Here is a 21185-nt window from a genome sequence, read left to right as displayed (position 1 = left end):
GAAAAGATTAGGAGAGGAAGGAGGGAGGAGAAAAGGTCGATTTGAGGATGATGAAAAGAGAAGAGAGGAAAGAAGGAGGAGAGGAGAGTTTAGTGCTGCAGTTCACCAGTGTAACCAGTAGAGGGCGGTCAACAGTCACCAGTTGAAAAGCAAAGTGTTTATTTTTCATCATCTCATTCAGTCGGTCTGGTTTCTGGTGTTTTGGAGCTGCAGACATTTAATCTTGTTTATCAATAAAAAACAAACAAGAAAAATGAGTTTCAGTTCTTCAATAAGAAACTGAATGTTTATCTGTTCACCTCATTAGTTCGTCTTCAGAAAGTTTCCTAAAATGTGCTTTAAATTTACATTATTTCACCTTCTAATGACATAAATGACCAGAAACACCAAACTGTTTATCATTACAGCATCAACACCTGATCAATCAGATGACATCTGAGAGATCTTTAAACCTAATTTCTTTCCACATGATCAGATTTTGAGTTCTGGATAATAATAATAATAATAATAATAATAATAATAATAATAATAATAATAATAATAAAAGTTTGTCTTCTTTGGATGTTTGTCAGTATCTTTGTTTTTCTTTAACTGAGCTCAACAGGATGCTTCATGATGAAAGTTGATATTTAAAACAACACTAAAGGATGTTTGGCCAAAAGACTGAATATCGTTTATTTATAGCAAACTTATAAAATACATTTTCATAAACTACAGTCTGTGTTTCATACTTTACAGTCTCATCTCATTCAACTCAAGCTCCTATTGAATACAGACAAAACCAAGTTAGTATTGATATTGTGAAAACGCAGGGGAAGAAAACATGTTGTCACCTGTTATAAATGTCTCAATGTTTGGATTAAAACAACAACAGTCCTTTCCTCGCTGTAATCATTCCTCCTGTTCATACTGGATATTAAAAGATCCTTCAAATGTGCTTTCAATGGAAGTGATGGAGGATAAAATCCACAGTGTGTCCACACACTCATTTAGTGCAAAAATGCAAGTGTTCATGTTTTCTGCTGCAAACACTTTGAATAGTTTGCAAAGTTAAAGAAGTTAATATCTCACAGTGATTATAAACTCTGACTCCTTCAATAATTGTCTGTTTTTAGCTTTAGTCTCAATACTGACAGTTGTTCTGTGACTTCCTCTGTTCTTTGAGCCTTTTACTGTTGTTTTACTTCTTGTGCGTCTGATGTTGTTCGTCCTGTTTGAAACCTGTAACGCTGCCGTCCTGATCAGGTTTCCCTTTAAAGACTTTGTTGGGATTAATGCAGCCACATAACCGCAACATCTGTGGTTGATTCCAGCAGCGGACTCGTATTTCATCACCTTCCTAAAATAATGGCTCAAGTCATTTTTTGGTCACCTCTGGTAAAATTTACCTACATCATCAGTTGAACAGATCATGTGATTCTATCCCTGTAATATAACGGCCTATGTCAAGAATGTGACTAAATCATCATATTGCGTAGTTATTTAGTCTTTTTAGTTAGCAAAATAGTCCATGAAGCTAGCATTTAGCAAAGAATGGAGAGGCTTCAGAATCTGTGGCTGTTACAAGTGATCACAAGGCTTCCTGTTAACTCTTTTCTGCCTTTTAAACAATATTTCATCTACAGTTTTTGTCTCACTTAGAGAATCATGTAATGTGGAAAAAAATAAGATTTGAATACCGTATTATAATCTAACAGCTAGAAATTATGTGACAATTTATAATAATAAAGGTGTAAAATGCCTCCAAAATATATATTTATACATAAAAACCTCAATGTGATTTTCACCAGGACAAATAAAAAATAAAACACACACATTTTGAACTGTGTGTGTTTATCTATTAACTTCACACACAGGAGGAAAAACAAACACAGTCAGTCTGGTTTTGTTTTAAAAGCATTTTAATGGCTTTTTGCACATATGTAACAGAGAGGGGGAGAAGTCTACAGGTGCAGATCCAACTAGCAGTGACCCCTGGTCCACATCACACCAACTACCTCACCTACAAATCCACGGCCCCGCCCACCCAGGCCGTAACCCCACCCACCCCCATCGTGGCATCGTTGATTGTGCAATATGAAGAAATATCTCGTTACTATGGTTACAGTGACATAGAGGAATGCACACTATACTTATCAAACTGCCAGAGAATGAAGCGAAAAGAAACAAAACAGGAACTGTTTCAGGACCGAACTCCACCGCCACGCCTGGAAAAACCCCGCCTCTTACGCTTCTGGGCTCATTTCCTGCTGTTTTACTTCCACTTTTCCTGGCATGTATGGAAGTTAATCAATGACAAAATTATACGTGAGTGCAAAACAAATTCAAGCAGGTTTTAGGAGCAAGTTTTTGGATTTGTGGCACATTGAGACTGAAACTCATTTTTTCTAACAGCTACTGTATTTGGCAGATTTCGCTTTCCGTAGTAGGATACGCCCACTTTAGGCTGATATAATTATATATTCTGCACAGTTAGAGATGCAATTTCTGATTTTTTTTTCTTCTCCTTATGTTGAGGGGAGGCCTATGGCTACTCTATAAGCATATGGCTTCTTGACCTCTCCTGTCACATCTGTTTTTATTTCTATTATCTGGACTTTATGCTGTATTATATGTGTGCAAATAAAAAATAACTTAAAAAAAGTCAAATCAAATATGGGGTTAAAGTTGGACTTAACTCCAACAGAGTCTATCTTGCTTTTTTAAATTCCTAAAACTAGCTCACATGTGATGTTTTGAAACTCATGAATATTTGGTATTAGGAGGCGCAACTGAGTCAAATATTAAAATTAAGGTGTAATTCTAAGTTTTGGCACGTGAGGTAAAGAAACTACCAAAACTAAAGCATGCAAATTATAACAATTCCATGCAACAGAAAGAGCTCAAAACAACATTTGATAGAAGTCATAAATTGTTATCTGCACTCTCACATCTCAGATTGATCACAGCGCAAAGTTCTTCTCATAATTTTGTCATTAAACAACTTCCATACAAAAAAAACCCCAACCAGTAATGCAACAGATTTCACTGTGAGGTCATTGGCGGCCAAAATCTTTCCAAAAAAAATAAAAATAAAAAGGGTGCTGAAGCCAACAAGCAAGCAACCATTACTCTGCAACATTACTCACTTCCAGTAAATGCTTTTTTTAGACCTCACTTGTCTACTTAACAGCAATGCTTAATTTTGTTTTTATAGTACATCTACGTCTCCATACTTGTCGGACTAAATAAACCTTAGACATACCTTGTTTTTGTTTTTTTTTTAAATGTGAAACAGAAAATACAAACTGGTGGAAAACAAAAAAACATCTTCCCGATAACTAAAGGGCAGAAATAAATGTTTCAAACATGTAAAGAGAGTAGAAAATAAACCTTACTGGATGATCTAATAAAGTTTGAGTTAACAAACATTCTTACAGGTCTTTAGTTATTTATTCCTCCTTCATTCTTCCTTCATTCAGATTTGTTAAGTGTACATATCGTTAGGTTTTCAGGTACAGAAAGTTATACTCAAATGAAGCTTATTACGGTTGGTAGGTCTTAGTAGTAGTAGTAGTAGTAGTAGTAATAATAATAATAGGTGAAATTAAACACAGGTTTATTTTTTTAACAGTTTGTTATACACAAGTTATACATACAGTTCAAAGCACTGCAGGGTAACGCTCCAAATTACAGCCACTCTCTTGTTTTTTCTCTCTGTGACGCTGCAGGAAGTCATTTGCTCAACGGTGATGTTTTTTTTTTTTTCCTCATGCTCTTCAACATGCGTCCCAATGACTTTTACAACATGATGATTTTTTTTTTTTTTTTTAATTTTCTCATAATTCTGCACGTTTCAGCTCCACAGATCAGAAACAAGTTGAGAGGTGTAATTTAAAAAGGGGGTTTACCCGGCGGTGGTTCCCCACTACAGAGGGATACACGTCATCTTGCAAAGACAAGGCCTCGCAAAAAACTGAGGATGGACCCAAACAGGAACTACCTACAACTTCCCATAAAAGAAAAACAAAACAAACAGGGAGAGAGAAGAAGACTCGGGAGCGTAAACACAAACCACAAAAAAGGCAGCGGTCGACGAAAAAAAGCTGGAATGATGAGAAAGCAGAAGAAGAAGAAGAAAGAAAAAAAAACAGCAGGAAATAGAAAACACAAATAATAGCGATAATAAAAGTGGAATATTCTGGGAACTCCTCTACATCGTGTTGTTGTTCAGCGGCAAACTCTGGTTTTTATTTCTATGACAGCAGCTGCCTGAAGCGTTTTGCAGACCCCCCTTTAAGATTCTTTATTTTCCTTCAATCAGATCTTCTTTATTTTTTTTTTTTATTTGTTTTTTTCCTGCTCCTTATCTTACAAAAACTGAACAGAGGAAACAGGTGGTGTGTTGTAGCTGTACTGTAGCTCTGAGCCAGACCGGACGGTTGATAGGCACAGAGTGGAGAGTTTTGGCTCGGAGCTTGCATGCTGGAGTCACGCTTTGAGAGGAAGTGGAGTAAAGAGGAAGAGGAAGAGGAAGAGGAAGAGGAAGAGGAAGACGAGGAGGAGGAAGAAGAGGAGGAGTGGCTGTTTGGGATTTTTATTCCACATAACAACTGATAATGTTGTAACTAGCTTTCCAGACTGTTAAATGAGACAAAATGTTAATAAACATTATTAGCTGAAGTTATTACATTGTCTGGTGATTTATGACAGTAACAGTTCTGATTAAATTTAAATCTATTTAGAAGTAAATTTAATTACATTTCAAGCGATTATTCTTATTAGTTTTTAGCCATGACAGTATCAGTTGCTACGAGCTGACTAAATCGAACGTTTGGTCAACTGACATGGACATCTTCAACAAATATTTGACCAAAGATCGATCGATCGATAACGAGGGAGAACCCCAAACAGCACCGGAGGGAAGAGGAGGAAGAGGAGGAGGAGGAGGAGGGAGGGAGGAGGAAGGAAGAAGGAGCGTCTATTTCTTCTTGCTGAACAGACTGAAGCGTTTCTCCTTGTCTTTCTCTCGTTTGCCCGGGCTGGACTCGGCTGTCGCCGTGGTGACGGAGGCCGGCAGCGTCTGAGCGCGTGCGGCGGGGGCGGGCGTGCTATGGCTGCTGGGCGTGACCTCCGACCTGTCGACCGACACGGCGGCTGAGATGGCCGAGATCCATGTGTTCATCTCCTCCTGCGGGGACGGAGAGAAGGAGCGAGAGAGGGAGGGAGGGAGAGAGAGGTTAGCTGAGCGCAAACAACGAGAAACATAAATAAAGCAGGTGGAAGGATCTTCACTCTGTACTTACATCATCTTTGGCTTGGAAGAGATACTCATTCCCGTCAGTAATCCTATGGAAGTTACAGGAAGCATTAAAAAAAAAGATCAGTGTGAATATTTACAGGACTCACAGATGGTTTTATTTATTCTGACGACGCTGTGACGGCGGATTAATTTCAACAGTACTTTAAAGCTTCACCAATCAATACTTTTTAAAATCAACAATAGATCAAATGTGAAAGGTTTTGAATATTTAATATATCCAAATCTCACCATTTCTGCAGCTCTACAGAGATGTTTTAGCCTCTTTTAGCTTCTAGTTTTGGTTTTACAGCACATTTACTGTCTGGTTCAGTCTCAGATGTTTTGTAGCTGCATCATGTGTTTTTTTGTTTGTTGTTTTTTGCATCATTTGTTTTTTTGTATTATTAAGTTGATATGTTGAACTTGTTAGCAAACAGTTGCTTATTTGCAACATTATCATTCATGTGGAGTCGTGTTTCTGTCCACCTGGTGAATGTAAGTCCAATATTCACTCTCTTTTAGCTCTGTTTTTGTTCTCCACCAACTCCTGAGGGAAATATCTGGCTCTTTAGCTGCTAAATGCTCCACTATGTTCACCAGCTAGTCTACAGCTAACTGTGTCTGTTTGCCGTTTGGTGCTGAGCAGGTAGTGTACAGTGGTTTTTTACAGCTTTTTATCAAAAAACAGCTGCCTGCTGCGGCCCAAAATGATGCTATGAGAGCGCTGAGAGTGAACCAGAACAGTAAAGTTGCAGCCAGACAGATAAACAATGAGCTGAAACTCACTATAAAGCTCCGTAAAGCCGAGAGGAGCTGCAGCGTCACTGAAAATTCTCTGTAGGTTCATCACTACGAGCTACGACCAACACATTAGCTCAAACTGTCTTATGTAGTTGCTTTAAGAGCTTTGCTTAAGGAAAGAGTTATTTTAATTACACTAATTTAGTGTTCAGTTACAGTGTGGCTCACTGTTGCCATCATCACTGTGGATCTACAAATAAAAAAACAACAGTTTTCATCATCAGGATTCTCACTTGAGCTTGAAGACGTGTTTCTTCTTCTTGTAGTCCAGCGCCACTTCACAGACGGCATCCTTCAAGCTGATGGGAATCTCGCTGTGGTAGGGAATACCCTGACTGGCGCTCTTCTGGTCCTTATAGAAACCCATCTCCTGCTGATTAATCACACAGTACACATTGTGCCACGACCTGCGGGGACACAACAAGTCAGATGCTGTCAGAGAAAACCTAATGAGTAATTTAACATCAAACAGAACAACATCAGTTTGACTCATCAGGCAAGAGAAAAGACCTTTTCAGCTCTGCTCATAAGTTGCTATTAAATGTGTTTAAGTGAACTGTGTTGCCAACTGGTTAAAGGAAAATTCTGGTTCATTTCAACCTGATGTATTTCCCATAAATGTGGCCATTGTGGCTCTATGTGTCCTGCTAACTTTGTGGAACTACGTTAAAGAAATTCTGTAAAAATTTGGTCATTTTATCCTTGCAATTTGGAAACTTGCAGGCATGAACCATTTTATTTATCTACTTCTCTATCTACTATTTCTCCAACAGGAACAGACACTGAGCCATCCACAGCCTCACACATAAACAGACCAACTTGGCAACAAAAATGGCTGCTACAGACGGCTAGTTCCTGTGTTTACTTATGTTCAGACTCAGAAACAAACTTTTTATAATATCACATTTATTTGAAACGCTATCGGAGTCTCAGCAGCTTGCCCTGATATGTCCTTTTGTGCTATTAACGTCTTTTTCTGCGTTTGCCCGAATGAATCTCTAGAACGGAGCTGGAGAGCGCAAAGTTAGCACGACACATAGAGCCACAATGGCCACATTTATGGGAAATACATCAGGTTGAAATAAAGCGGAATTTCCCTTTAAGTTGCATGACACATAAACACGTCTGTGGTTCAACTATCCTTCACTCTTTGTCATCTCTCTATTGTCGCAATAATAATAGGTGTAAAAATGGCCATAAAATGATATTTAAAACAATGTTATGGACACTTCTTGCAGGTATTCTGTTTTCATACCTGCTAGAAGCCTTCTTGTTGTGGCCCTCCCACTCATGTTTGCGGTGCAGGAAGCCCTCCAGCTGGGACGTTGGAGCCTCCTGCTGGGTTTTGGCCGGCAGGGTTGCGGCCTGGCTGGCTTTGCCCTTGCGAGAAGCGCCAGGAGACCCTGCAGGGCTGGGCTCCGAAACCCCGTTCACCACCTCGCCTCCATCCACGTTGTCCTGGAAACAGAAGAGAGAGAGAGAGACGAGTCAGAGGAGAGCTGTGGATGAACGCAGCGCTCTCACATATACTCTTTTAAAAAAAAAAATCTTTCTCTCTCAGACACACAGAAGCTGAAAATCAGTTATCATAGCTGCAGCATGCAGAGCAGAGCAGAATCACAGGCTGTGTAGACACCTTCAAGTTCTTCAAACAAATTTACTCGATCAAAAAGGAACCCTGATGAACAGATTTTGGTGTTTTTAGGTTTTTAGGGATGTCTCACCTAACCAAAAGAAAGACTATTTACTGAAACAAAGACTCATTTCCCAAACCACATTAACATTACAACCTCACTGCTATAGTCTGGCGATGGCAATGTTTCCTTTAAGTTCTTTTTAAAACCCCTGTAGTCGTCACACAGTAGCAGGATTGAAAAAAAATATGTCTTTAAATTCAGAAAGGTGCGTTTTACTCACTTGGCACAGCAGCAGTCACTTCATTAATTATATTAATATTCTGACACAGCAACATGATCTTTGATCTAATGGTTTTTCTAACCACCAGGTTCCCAGTTTAATAGTATTATGATTTGTAACACAGCAGCCGTACTGAGGGATTTAAGTGTTTTCATTTCAAGTACAGGTAAAAGAACAAATCACTGATGTCAAAGAAAAAGTTATAAAAGTTGTAAAGGTGACTATGAAGTTTTGAATTAAATTACAAGTCTCAAAGCGAATGCAAGCTATTTAAAAGGAAACAAATGTTCAGCAAAGTGCAACCACACTCATACCAGCTACATCAGCCTTTTTTATGCATCTTTAAGCTGTTTTTTTTTTTTTTAGCATTTTAATAGCATCAGCTCAGCTCTGGATTCCAGTACTGATTAGAAAAACCTCTGCATTGTATATTAACAGCAACAATAGCAAACACAATCCGATCATGCACTGATTACGATTTTAGGACATGCATAATAAATCACAACAACATAACATAACAAACACACATCATGATGGACAGTGTGAATAACAGAGAAGGAGAGGAGAAGCCAGCAGAAGGAGAAAAACACAATAAAATCTCAAACAATTATCCACAAAATTGCTTGGAACTCATTACTGGGCGTCATTATTGGGAAGGGGAGAATGCGATTGGCCTAGTATCAAAACAGATTTTATTTTTCCACACCACACCCACTCCAACTGGATGCTTATTACCCTGTTACTGAGCTCTTCAAGGGCTGGATGAATGGTGGAGGCTCTTTTTGACAACAGTTCAGAGGCTGGACCAATCCTGGGAGCTTTAACGGAAGAACTGCAAGAGCTGGACCAATCCTGGGACCTTTTGTTTAGAGCTTGGTGAGTTGGAGCTTTTACTGGAAGCCTTAAGGCCTCAACTAATCCTGAGAGCTTTTACCTACAGCTTGGTAAAGGTTGGACCAATTTGATTCAGAGATTTTTTTTTAGTGTAAACTTGTCAAACACTAGACATGTTCATAGAGGTTACAGGTTGTTCAGGAACTGGGAACTTACTGAAAGACAGTCAAACTCTTGACCAGTTCTAGTAATGCTGAATACTGAATTGAAATACTGCGTAGGACATTCACTGAATGACTACTGGAAATATCTCTAAAGTATTGGTAAAATATTGAAAATTTCTCTGCAACTTTTTGTAAAATACTGAAAAATTCTCTACAACTTTTTGTAAAATACTGACAATATCTCTAAAACTAAATATAAATTGATAAAATACTAAAAATATATCTAAGAGTATTGGTAAAATACTGAAAATATCTCTAAATCTACTGGTAAAATTATTAAAGTCTCTCTAGGTAAAATACTGAAAATATCTCTGAAAATATTGATAAAATAATGAAAATAACTAAAAGTATAGGTAAAATACTAAAATATATCTAAAAATATTGGTGAAATAATGAAAATCTCAAATTTTTTTTGGTAAAGTCATGAAAATATTAATTTACCCAACCAACAATTATTTGGTAGACTCATATTCTACTGTAAAGACAAAGAAAATGGCGAGTTATGCAAGTGAGTTTATGGCTATCAAATAATTATTTGAACTATCCTTTCATTTGTTAATCAATTAAACTACTATGCAAACCAAATAATAATCCACAGAAATGTGTTTGTAATAAAGTAAAGCCCCAGGATGAAAATGGGTGAAGCACATGAGATGAAGAAATATAGCATTGACAGAAAATTCAACTGAAATGCTAATGATGGTGACAGCATGCAACAAAAACAACACCAACACTGTATATAGAGACATGTGACACATCTACATGGATAACACATGGACAGACAAACCAGAATGGGCCGAGTGCACTGATTGGTTCTGACAGGGTTTATTGGGGAATGTGTGTTAGTCTGGGAATGAGCTGGATGGACATGCAACAGAAACCATGAAGAGAAATAAAGAAATTATAACAATAAACCATGAGAACAACAGAGACTGATAACAATGAAGATATAAAACAGTGTCAAAGTGACACAAGATCATAACTGAATAAATATAATGAGAGATGGGGATGTAAAACTGAAGGATGGAGTAGATCAACACACACACACACACACACACACACTGGGACATATCTTAATGTTTATGAATGTGAATCAATTTTACATGAAGCTGTGGAATGATTTTGAATATGGATTAATTCATGTACACATGGTCAATATGTACAATGATTATATGTAAGAACAGCACTACTGTTAGACAAAAAAGGTAATAACTTTGAAGTAATAACTAATTTTCTGTTATGAGAAAAAATTGTCAAATTTCTGATAGATAGATAGATAGATAGATAGATAGATAGATAGATAGATAAACGGACATTTATTTACTGATTTTCTTTTACTTGGTTTTTACTCAGTGGTAGTGTTTGACAATATAAGTATAGAGAAAATGTGAGAGTGAAGATGCAGAGTGGGAATTTGTGAGAGAATTAAAAATGTGAAATGTGCATAACATAGATTAATGTTCATTTCTCCTATTAAATTACAGTTATATTTATTTTGGTACCATTTATCTAGTGAGAGGGTTTTAAAAGTGTTGCATACAGCTCTTTACTTCTTTTTATTATACAGAAATAAAGACAGAAATCATCTTAAGAAATAAATGATGATCTTCTAGATCTACTTAATTTTTTGCAGCTTTTATACAATTTTCATAAATTGTTAATTGTGAAAAGAAATCATCCATTTGTCACATACATGCAGTGCTGTTAAATGGAATGGTATTTTACATAGAGCGTAGCTGTATGTGTGATAAAGAACACATGATGGTTCACATACTGCACTCTATGAGGAACGATATGAAGATGGTGGATATGGGCTGTGGGATGTAGATACACCTGGGGCAGGTAGATATGAGTTTGTTTGTTTTTTTTTTCAATTAATTGAAAGTAACTTTCACCCAATGCGGTCTAGAGAGAGTAATGTCTCCCTAAAAACTATATAAAGTCGTACTTTATATGTTTGTATGAACATGAAATATGTAACATACTGTATGTAAAATCTGTGATAGATTAACATTTTGATCAGTTTACATATTGGCAATGTGAAGTGTGAATGATCAAGCTTAACTTTAAGCAGCTGAAATCTTTTATTTTAAGACAATAACAATAAGACAATATATCAGAGTTTGACCTTGATGTATTTTGGAGGACATACTACATTATTACTGTAGTATACTGTTTACTATTATTATAATAGTATACTCTTGTATACTATTATTAGTTTTTGATAGATTTGTTATGACTGACAAATGCCTGCTTTATATTTGCTGTTATTTTCTGTTTATCTTTATTACCATATATATATCAATATGCTGATGATGCCGTGATTTACATTAGGGAATAAATATCTATAAAAATTCTACAAATGCAAAACAGATTTGTAAATCACAGTTTGTGGTTTTTATAACCAGATGTGATGGCTGCACTGAGGAATATGTATATTTTGTGGTAGTCCTCTCAGGTGTTCATATTCCACAGGGTGAGTTTATAAAGGATGACGTAAACTAGCAGAACCATTAACAGCTGAGGGGAGAGGATGGCAGGAGTGTTGAGCTGAGGGGAGACAGAGGGAAGAAGGAGGGAGGAAAAGAAAAAATGAGGGGAGGAATGGATAAAAACAATGGTGTGGCCAGTTTTGTGTATGTATGTATGTGTGTTTTGGGGTCCCACACATCACTTATGCAGTCACACTCTCACACCAAATGAGGAATCATACAGTACGTTTGGTCTCTAAATGTCTAAAAATGGCTAAATTTAAATGTCTAAATCATTAACATGACTGATTTTCTGCTACTTTGGTCATTTTAAGAACACAGAGCACCATTTCGTAGCAGGATTAAAATTCTGTACTGTGGTTTTATCAGGTCAAATGTCTATTTCTAATTTCTTTCACTGAACTAATTAAGTACAAAAATGAATGTTAGGAAACATTTGAACATTTGCTGAATTTGATTAGAAATATATATTATTTTTGCCCTTTTCACACCAAGCATTGGCCAACTTAACTAGCTAAACTACCTTCCCGTGGTAAATAGATCCTGACAAAAATCTGAAAAAGTCTCTCCTTCAGCTGTACTAGTTATGAACCAGGAACATAATGAAACTGAATTAAACCCTGCGTCCACCTGGATCTTTTTTCTCAGTGTTCTCTTTTTCCATGGGAGGGAATCTTAAAACATGTTTTAGCAAGCACCAAATTAAAACAAAAATTGATACACAATTAGAAAAACGTCTCCCGATGGAAAAAACTGAATAAAAGCAGCTCTGTCACCAAAGCTGAGTGCTGCTGAAACCAGAGCTTAAAGTTGCTTTAAAGGCACCCTGTGAAGTTTTCTTCACAATTTATGTTTATGGTTTTCAGCCAAAATGCACTGCGCGTTCACGAGGCCTTATAAACGTGTTAAATGTATTTCATTCCACATAAAACATTTGCATAGCCGATTTTTAAAATTATTGGAAACCTACATTGTTCATTGTTTACATCCATGTCTAACAAACATGGGAAGGGAAGAAGAAGTTTCTTGGCGTGTTACCACCACTACTGTCGATCAGTGGAATAGCCTGAAACTGGCTGCAGGGAAGTGTATTGCGTTGCGGTACCTACATGTACTCCACAGGGTTCCTTAAAGCTGCAGTCCCTTTAATGGCCACTGGAAGCTGCCGCTAAAACTTTAGATTTTGAAATGAATAGGAAAACTGCCAACTTACTTCCCAAAATACATTAAATAAAATAAGTTAGAAAGTACTGACTGCTCATTTGTGTCCTGAAATATCCCTCCGACAACACAGAAATTCATGTGTTCATGAATTTTTAAAGTTTGATCTAAGCAGCGACCATAACTGGTTGGCCACAAAAACACTGATTAACACGGTAACAGAGGATCCAGGTGGGCGTGAAAAAACCCTCAATTAATTAATTCAGCAGAGCTGCAGCTTAAAAGGTGCAACGCGTAGAATTTCAATTCAAAATGTTCAAAATGTGAAATTACGGTAATGACAGTATGTTGATATAATAACTATAAACAAACGAGGCCACGGTGAAGCTGACTGATCCTATAAATCTCACTATTAGTGTTTATGTTTCTCCAAATTAAGACAGCAAATCCCATCAGCCCCTTTGCTTCTAACTAACGGTGTCATTTTGTTTGAGATAAAATATGTATGTCTCCATAAACAAAAAAAAATTGTCAATGATATACTGATACACCTTTAAAGTTCAACTCATTGCACTTACAAAAAAAACTAATGAGTTAGGAGAAGGAGCAAACAATAAATGCTGAAGACAAGTGAAAAATACAGGAAGTCTGTATCACAGAGGTGTGTAAGGAGGACGGATACAACACACCGCGTTAACAACAGTGATATTTATGAATCAGGTCAAAGGTTAGTGTTCATGTGTGTTCTGTGATGTTTCCTGTTTCTGTGTGCATGTGGTTTGGAGTGTGTGTGGTTATATTTCAGTATCCTGGATGTACACACATCTTTAGCATATATATGTATGTGTGTGTGTGTGTATGTGTGTGTGTGTATGTGTGTGTGTCAGGGTGCGGCGGTGGTCCTGCGGCTCTGCAGGGTGCTGCTGTATTTCTGGTAGGCAGGCGAGCGGTAACTAACCCTGGGAGACTCCTGGTCGGACGGCAGCCCGTTCTGAGACGCCGGCTCACCCTCCCTGCAAACACACAAAGTAAAAGAAATACACAAAGAGTTACACACACTTCATGTAAACACACAGTGGCTGCAAATGATGACTGCACTCATTATTGACTTATGCATAATTTCTGTGTTTTGTTGTTTTTTGTGTAAATACCTGAAGTGACATATTGTTTATTTATACATTTAGGTGCAACGATGATGAACCTTTTTCTAGTAAAGCCATTTCCCTTTTTTTCTGTGTTTTGTTTTCACTTTCACTAGAATGTGAAAATTCTGCAGTGACGGTAAAGTTGCCTTGAAAGTCGAAACGCTGCTTACGAGAAACAATAGAGGAAGTACTACTCGTGTCTGACAGTACTGAAACCCAAAGAAGGTGCTTCTAATGCAGGGAACTATTCTGTGCACGGAAACATGGAGTCAGTCAACCCAAAAATTAAAAGCTTGCGGCTTTGTTGAAGTACAATACATTAAAAAACCTTTTGTTGACATGGCTATATAACTAAAAATAAGAACAGGTTATTACCCTGAGGGTCACATTCAATTATGTGCCTTGATATTTTTGGAAGATTCAGTTACCATCTTGCGGATTTAAATTACACATTTTTTTTCTATCCAATGTCAAAAATACCCAGAGGGCTCCAAGGATTACAACAGCAGCTCTTTTCATATGAGAAACTGGTAAAATGTTTGATAAATGTACACGAATAACCAATGACACAATCTGTTATCTAAATAGATAAACCCGACTAACCGTTTCTTTCTGAAACACACAGTTATTTATTGGCAGACAGTTGGATTCATTGCACAAATGGATACACATATTTATAACACCGATGTCCCTGGATAGTCAAAAATAAAAAAGGCAACACACACAAACAAACACTCACTTGTTCTGTGCTGCATCTTCAGCCGGCTGAGCCTCAGTGGGCGGGGGTTGTCTCCTCTTCTCTTCTTCCTCTTGCCTTCTTCTCACTTCCAATAACTCCATCTGGATACACAAAACACAAAGTCCTTTTTTAAACCTGATTCTTTATCCGGTCAGAATATCTCTCTCCAGTGTGTGTGGTGGCGTTCGTGTGTCTCACCGTGGTCAGCCTCTCCAGCGCGGCGAAGCGTTCCTCCCAGGTGGCGGCCGACTTCTCAAAGGCCTCGTGGCGTTTGATGAGTTTCTCCACCTCGTCAACGCTCTGCCCCATCTCCCTGCTGGACAGGTAGGGCTCCTGACCCAGCAGCCACGCCTCGGCCACACCCGCGTCCCGGGAGAACTGGTGCACCTCCAAAACTGAACACATGTAGACACGTTAAACCAGATTTATTCAAGCTAATTCACTCGCTGACTAATTGACAAAACTCACGGACTCTTACCCAGTCTAAGCCACTCCCATCTGTCCTCCCACTTGTCAATCATGTCTTTCCTCTTGTCCGTCAACTGTAACAACTTTTCTTTAATCTGAGGCAGGAAAACATCGTAAGAGATGGTTAATATGTGAACGAAGCTCATCCCGAATGTGGTGTGGACGTTCAAAAAAGACAGCAGGGGTACAAAACATCATGAGTATCTCCCTGAAATTAAGCAAGGCCCTTTAATTTACATGTTAGTTTGAAAGGTTGTTGTTTAAAAAAAAAATAATAAAGATTTCCACCATTTTACCCTTAGAAAATCATTTGCTTGTGATGTCACAGTGTACTGATCAGTGTTAACTGATTTAGTCAAATATATTAGCTTCAGTCAAATTTAAGTCATTTGATTTGGGCTTTGTAGCCTAGTTTTTGTCAAACATTTAAATTTTTTATGTCTTCTAAGCATTTTGAGTCTAAAGGAGAAGCTGTCATCATTAACCCTGGAACTGACAGGAAAGATATCCGACTGAAAGTAACGTTAGCTTGATAATGTTACGTTAGCTTAGCTTCTTATAAAGGTGGCCATGCTGCCTGCATGTTTTCAGATGTTTTCTCAGTAGATTGTAACAGCTCAACAGCTCAAACAGCTGTCAAATGCTACAAAACTCAAAGTGACGACTTCGGGAAGCCAAACCAACCTGGAATTACACCAATTAGACCAATGTGACAACTAAATCCAATACTAAATGCTGCTAATTTCTGACTGAAAATCTGGAGATGAAAAGACTGTCATCATTAATCCTGGAACTGACTCATTTCTTCTGGTAGCAACAGGAAAGATATCTGACTGAAAGTAATGTTAGCTTGATAACAAGCGTCGGTTCTCAGTGGATTATAGATGAATTTAGTCCATAAATCTGCAACGTCAGATATTACTGACAGACACAGAACGTTAATAAGAAGCATCTTCATTCAGTAACAAAGTGATGACTTTGAGAAGCCAAACCAACCTGGAATTACACCAATTAGAGCAACGTGACAACTAAATCCAAAACTAAATGCTGCTAATTTTCCTTCTGAAGGAACAACTTGATACTGGACATGAGGTCCAGCTGTGTTTAGTTTCATATAAATGAAGTAGATAATGAGTCTTTTAGGACGGCAGAGTGCTTTACAAGCTGGAGAAATAAAATATCCAATTACTATTCAGTATATATTTATAGTTTCTGGGCCTTAAACTGAGCAAATGTAGGCCTGTAGATATTCTTAATGGTATTCAAGTCTTTTTCTGTTCTGTGTTGAACTAGAGGAAGTTGTCTCCACCTCCTCTGAAGCGTAGTGCTTCCTGGCCAGCAGGGTTTTGCCCAGCTCGATACAGGATGTGAAGCTATCGTTGCGGGCATCGATCTCCGCCTTGATGCCCTGGTGGTTGTTCATCAGCAGCTCCACCGACGACACGTCCCTGAAAACAAGCATCAAACACATTACAAAAACATATTAATAACTTAACCTCAGTTTGAAGTGAAGTAAGAGAGGGCATAAATAATTTTTAGCAAAGCAGTTGTAAAAGCCGGAGATTAAGAGGGGTAAAGAGGTGTGTCCTGTGTGTGTGTGCTTGTTCACCTAAGCAGCTTAACAACATCAGAACATTACAAAACACCCGACTCATCAGGGATAAAGTGACAAGAGGTGGGAGAGATAAAGTGAAAATGTGGCTGAAAGCTCCCACACACATACCGTGGCTTCTCCTGGGCCTCGATCAGGCGGATGACGTCCTCCATCCACAGCATCAGGTCGCGCACCATGCTGAAGAAGCGGAACTTGTCTCCGGTGTCGACCAGCTTCACCCGGCGGCCCTCCACCGCCTCCAGGAGGTTCTTCCAGGCTTCCAGGACCTGAGAGAGAGACAAGACGACACACAGAAGAGTTCAGCAGGCCGCTCTAACAACCCCATAAATAAAGACTTTCGTTTCATTTTCTCAACAGAGAGTCAGGGCTGCGTGATACTGAGGTTTCACTACATATATCCTGGTCGCCTAAAAAGAGAAGAGAATTGATGGGAAATGTTTGTTAACAGAAAGCATTTGGAAAAGGAAAGAAGCTCCTGAAGCTCAGCAAATCAGCAAAATATGTTACAATCAAAGAAAAAAAAAAAAAAATTTCTGACAAACACTATTCCTTATTGAAGGATATCATCATTTAGTGTTTATTCGATTGCAAACACATAAATTCTATTGTAAATCTAGTGCAATATGAAGCAGAATCGATCGCTGGTGATCACCGCACAATGCAGGATGTAAATATGTATTTAACTTCCAGTATAGACTGGGAAGACAGCTGGAAACTGTCTGTCTTAACCACAGATCTCACAACATTTTAGTGTTTTCGAATTGCATTTACATTGATAATTGTTTCATCCTCAAAATTTTAGAGGAATGATCAAACAGATCTCAGTTTTGTGATGTGGTATAGTATCTTAGCTGTCTGCTAAAATCAGATTACATTACCCAGGAGAGTCCTGGGGTTCAATGTTCAGTAACGTTGTGGAGATTTTTAAAGAAATATTTGCAACTCAACATTTTAGTGTTTCATTGAGGGAATGGAGAGTTGAAGGATGTTTCTGCTGATACAGTATAAACCAGGCTGTAAACAGCTAAAGCTAAGCTAGCTAAAGCTGATAGTTGTGTTTGTTGATTAACTCAGTTTGTTCTCAGAAAAGAGAAAACTCTGATCAAGTAGATCTGAGTTGGAGCTAAAGAGTGTTAATGTTAATATGCTTCTAGCTAAGTGAGCCAGTGAGCGTTGATAACCGAACAGAGATGATTAGTTGCACAGATGCTACGGTTAGCTAGCTACAAGCTACAAGCTACAAGCTACAAGCTACTTTCTAAACAGTCGATCAATCAGTCAGATTGTTCGGTGATTAATTGACCAGCTCCAAATCAGTAACAAACAAGTAATGGACAAGTGATGGACAAGTCTTCTTAGCCACTATTGCACAATTGCAAAAGACCTCCAATATGGCCGCCAGATAGTCATATTGATCTGAAATCCCTCCACAGATCCAAACACAACTATACTGTGATCTTTGGATTAACATGAATTCTGATTGAGTGCATCTTTTGAGGGAAACACTGCTCATTGTGTCTGCTGTGCCTGTAAAATATTAGCTTTAGCTAACTTGAAGCACTCAGTGCTGAATACTAACAAGATGTTAAAGTTTTAAAACTCTCCTGTACATGAACAGAGCCTCATTCACTCTGAAAACAGAAACAGAAGCCAAAGCTGCACTTTGTGTAATCATATTAAACTAAAATGAACCGTCTGAGATGATACAGATACTCTGTTAAATGAAATTCTTTACTTTGACATAAATCCATGCAGACATTTATTTGCACACTCAAGCAATACTGAATGTCACTTAAGGTCAGCTGGGACTGGCGACCCACATCGCTGCAACACAACACAAGAAGAAAAAAAAAAAGATTTTCTGTTTTCCAGCCACAAGAAGCAACACAGGTCAAAGGTTCACAAGCAAAGCTGCGTGCCAAGCGCTTAAAATGTTATTTTCTGATGAGAGTCGGTGGAGGCTTTAACATGAGGGTCTGAAATATGTTTCAGCTGAGATTGTCTTCAGAACGAACGTCGAAAAAAAAAACCTTCTCCAAACTCCAAACATAGCTTTATGGTGAGTTTCACAAAATATTTTCACTCCTGTCTTATTACATTCACATTTTCTCAGTAATATTTTCAACATCTGACACTGAGACATTATTCACAAAGCTACTGGAAACTGCAGACGACTGCAAGCGGCGATATTCTGGCGGCTAACAAGCAACTACATTTCAGCAAATGCTAACAAAAACGTTTGACTGCACTATTGTGTGCAGAAAAGAAATAATTAAAATAATGCATCTTAAATTGATTTGACAAGAATTAGACTTTTCTAAATGTTTAGTTTTTATTCTCATGGACAGACCAGACCCAAACTGTATTTGCAAACTACTAGAGGCGTTTGATTTAACCTCCTCGGAGGGCCAGGCGGGTGGAGTTTACTGTTACATGTAATTATTGTTATTCAGTCAGAGTTTGAATTTAGTTTTTGTTGACCTATATGCAAAAATCCACCCACGCAGCCTTCCAAGTAAGATAAAAACAAACCCTAAAAGTATTTGCAAATCACCAGGGCTGTGACTAACACTAGGCCAGAACTAAACTGCATGAATATGACTAAAATGCCACTAAGATTAATCAACATTTTAGTCGGAAGATTAAAAAGAAAGTCTAAAACTGCAGCCAAAATGAACACTGATGCAAAGCCAATGTTTTTGGTAAACAGAGTCTCACCTCTCCCTTTCTCTTCTGGGTGGACAGGGGAGGATATGCAGGGAAATGGACATACAGGGGAATGGTCAAAACACAAAACGCCATCAAAAAACACTCAGACGCTCATCATTTATCAACAGTCCACTCTGGTTTGACAGGAGGAAGAAAGAAGCTTGTCGGCATGTTTTAGGGTTTTTTATTGTTTCATTTTATTGTTCACCGACATCTCAGCTGGCATCACTATTTAATATTTATAAGAATAAAGACAGATGTGAGGTTTGAGAACATTTCAGTCCATTAAAGGAATAGTTCAACATTTTCTAGAGTACTCTTAATAGCTGTTTTTTCTCAGAGTGAGAAGAGAAGATGTGTCAAACAGAGTTTAGTTATATTTGACTCTTCTCATCTCACTCTCGGAGAGAAATAAAGCCAATAAGATGTGTTGTACTGTGATGCTGAACTTTTTCTTTAACGTGACAGATTATGAGAAGAAATCTAAGGATATGACCTCTAAACACAAGAAACCGTTTCAGATAGAGGTCACACGTGTTCATATATATATAAATCCCTTACACAAAAAAAGGGCAGGAAAGGAACTCTCTGGCTCATTCTCAATTTTATTTACTTTCTCCAAAAACAATGTATGATATATAAGTTTTTCTGGCACTGAATCAAGTCCTTTATTATTGAGTATCTGCCGATATTGAGTCTGATCTGATACTTGTATTTACATATCAGGAGAAGATATAAAATGTTAATTTAATACGTTGACACATGAAATAACAGCTGCAGCGTCCCAATACTGAAGGTCCTGATTCAAAACTGTTTAACCTTAAACTACTGATCAGATATGAATTAAAGTTTAACTGGACAACGTGACTCCTGAAGTTGATCCTCTAGATCAGGGGCGTCAAACTCATTTATCACCGAGGACCACATCAGCAAAGGGCCAGATGTTAAAATGTTTAAATGTAACTAAATGTAATGTAAAATAAATCCTTTATCTTAAATAACTCTGAATGTATTACTTATTCAAGTTACAAATATTATATATATAGTTGCATAGATGTAAAAAAAAATGTTTGCTTGTTGCTTTGTAGTTATGACATAAATCTTTTTAATTTGTCAGGTTATGAAACCCACATTACTCCATCAATCAACAATCAAAAATAACATCATTATTATTATTATTAACACACTGCATTGTTTTTGGTTGTGCTGCTGCGATCGCAGTTTGCCTTTTAGTTCTTGGACAATTTGTTGTTTTTCTTGAAGGCTGTTTTTTGGCAGACGTAGCTCTGTGTTTGGTAGATCGTTCTCTTTGACCACAGACGTCGCCTCATAACACAGAAGACAAACCGGTTTTTCTCCTTAAAGCACAAACATGTTTTCTCCTTCCCGTCTTTCTTGAAACTGTCTTCCATCTGCATCAGTTTTTCTCTTTCTGGACATTTTGGGGTCATTATTTATATTTCTCAATTCCACTTGTTGGGAAAATCGCATTGATGTGGATACGTTGCGGTCTAGCGGCGGGACACTGTCACTTCGTGGGTAACATAATCGGCATGCATTGTGGGAAATGTAGTTTTCGGTCAATGCCCGCTTTTGCCTTGAGTTTGACACATATCCTCTAGAGACGTCTCACTCTGTTGGAGTTGTTGGAACTACAGAGAGACCGACAGAGTGGAGCTTCTTCCTTCACTACGTCTCATTTTGTCATCAAGTCACTCACAGAATTAATTAGTGACAGCTGATATGAGCCGCCGCCCAACACATTTGTCATTTTAACCACTGAGCTAAACATGAGGAGC

At 37.9% G+C, this 21185-nt stretch overlaps 1 protein-coding gene and 1 long non-coding RNA gene across 3 annotated transcripts in view; one reads left to right on the top strand and one right to left on the bottom strand.

The window, feature by feature from the left end:
• The first annotated feature begins 2225 nt into the window (after positions 1-2225).
• LOC137197419 (uncharacterized) lies at positions 2226-2727 on the top strand. The gene is made up of 2 exons (XR_010931422.1): positions 2226-2643; positions 2687-2727. It is a non-coding gene; the product is annotated as an uncharacterized lncRNA (long non-coding RNA).
• Positions 2728-3581: 854 nt separating this feature from the next.
• LOC137197417 (spectrin beta chain, non-erythrocytic 1) overlaps positions 3582-21185 on the bottom strand; it is a 132735-nt gene continuing 115131 nt past the window's right edge. For both annotated transcript variants that reach the window (XM_067610821.1, XM_067610820.1), the window contains 10 exons: positions 16786-16943; positions 16372-16510; positions 15073-15157; positions 14793-14989; positions 14595-14695; positions 13669-13723; positions 7338-7540; positions 6316-6489; positions 5286-5328; positions 3582-5170 (listed from right to left, as the gene is read on the bottom strand). In XM_067610821.1, the coding sequence (XP_067466922.1) occupies positions 4961-5170; positions 5286-5328; positions 6316-6489; positions 7338-7540; positions 13669-13723; positions 14595-14695; positions 14793-14989; positions 15073-15157; positions 16372-16510; positions 16786-16943 (1365 nt within the window). In that variant the 3' untranslated portion in view covers positions 3582-4960. The remainder of the gene's footprint in view (positions 5171-5285; positions 5329-6315; positions 6490-7337; positions 7541-13668; positions 13724-14594; positions 14696-14792; positions 14990-15072; positions 15158-16371; positions 16511-16785; positions 16944-21185) is intronic.

This window comes from Thunnus thynnus, chromosome 14 (genome assembly GCF_963924715.1).
Source record: "Thunnus thynnus chromosome 14, fThuThy2.1, whole genome shotgun sequence".
Taxonomy (NCBI): domain Eukaryota; kingdom Metazoa; phylum Chordata; class Actinopteri; order Scombriformes; family Scombridae; genus Thunnus; species Thunnus thynnus.
Note: the sequence above shows the minus strand (reverse complement) of the source record. Positions and strands in the feature narration are given on the sequence as shown.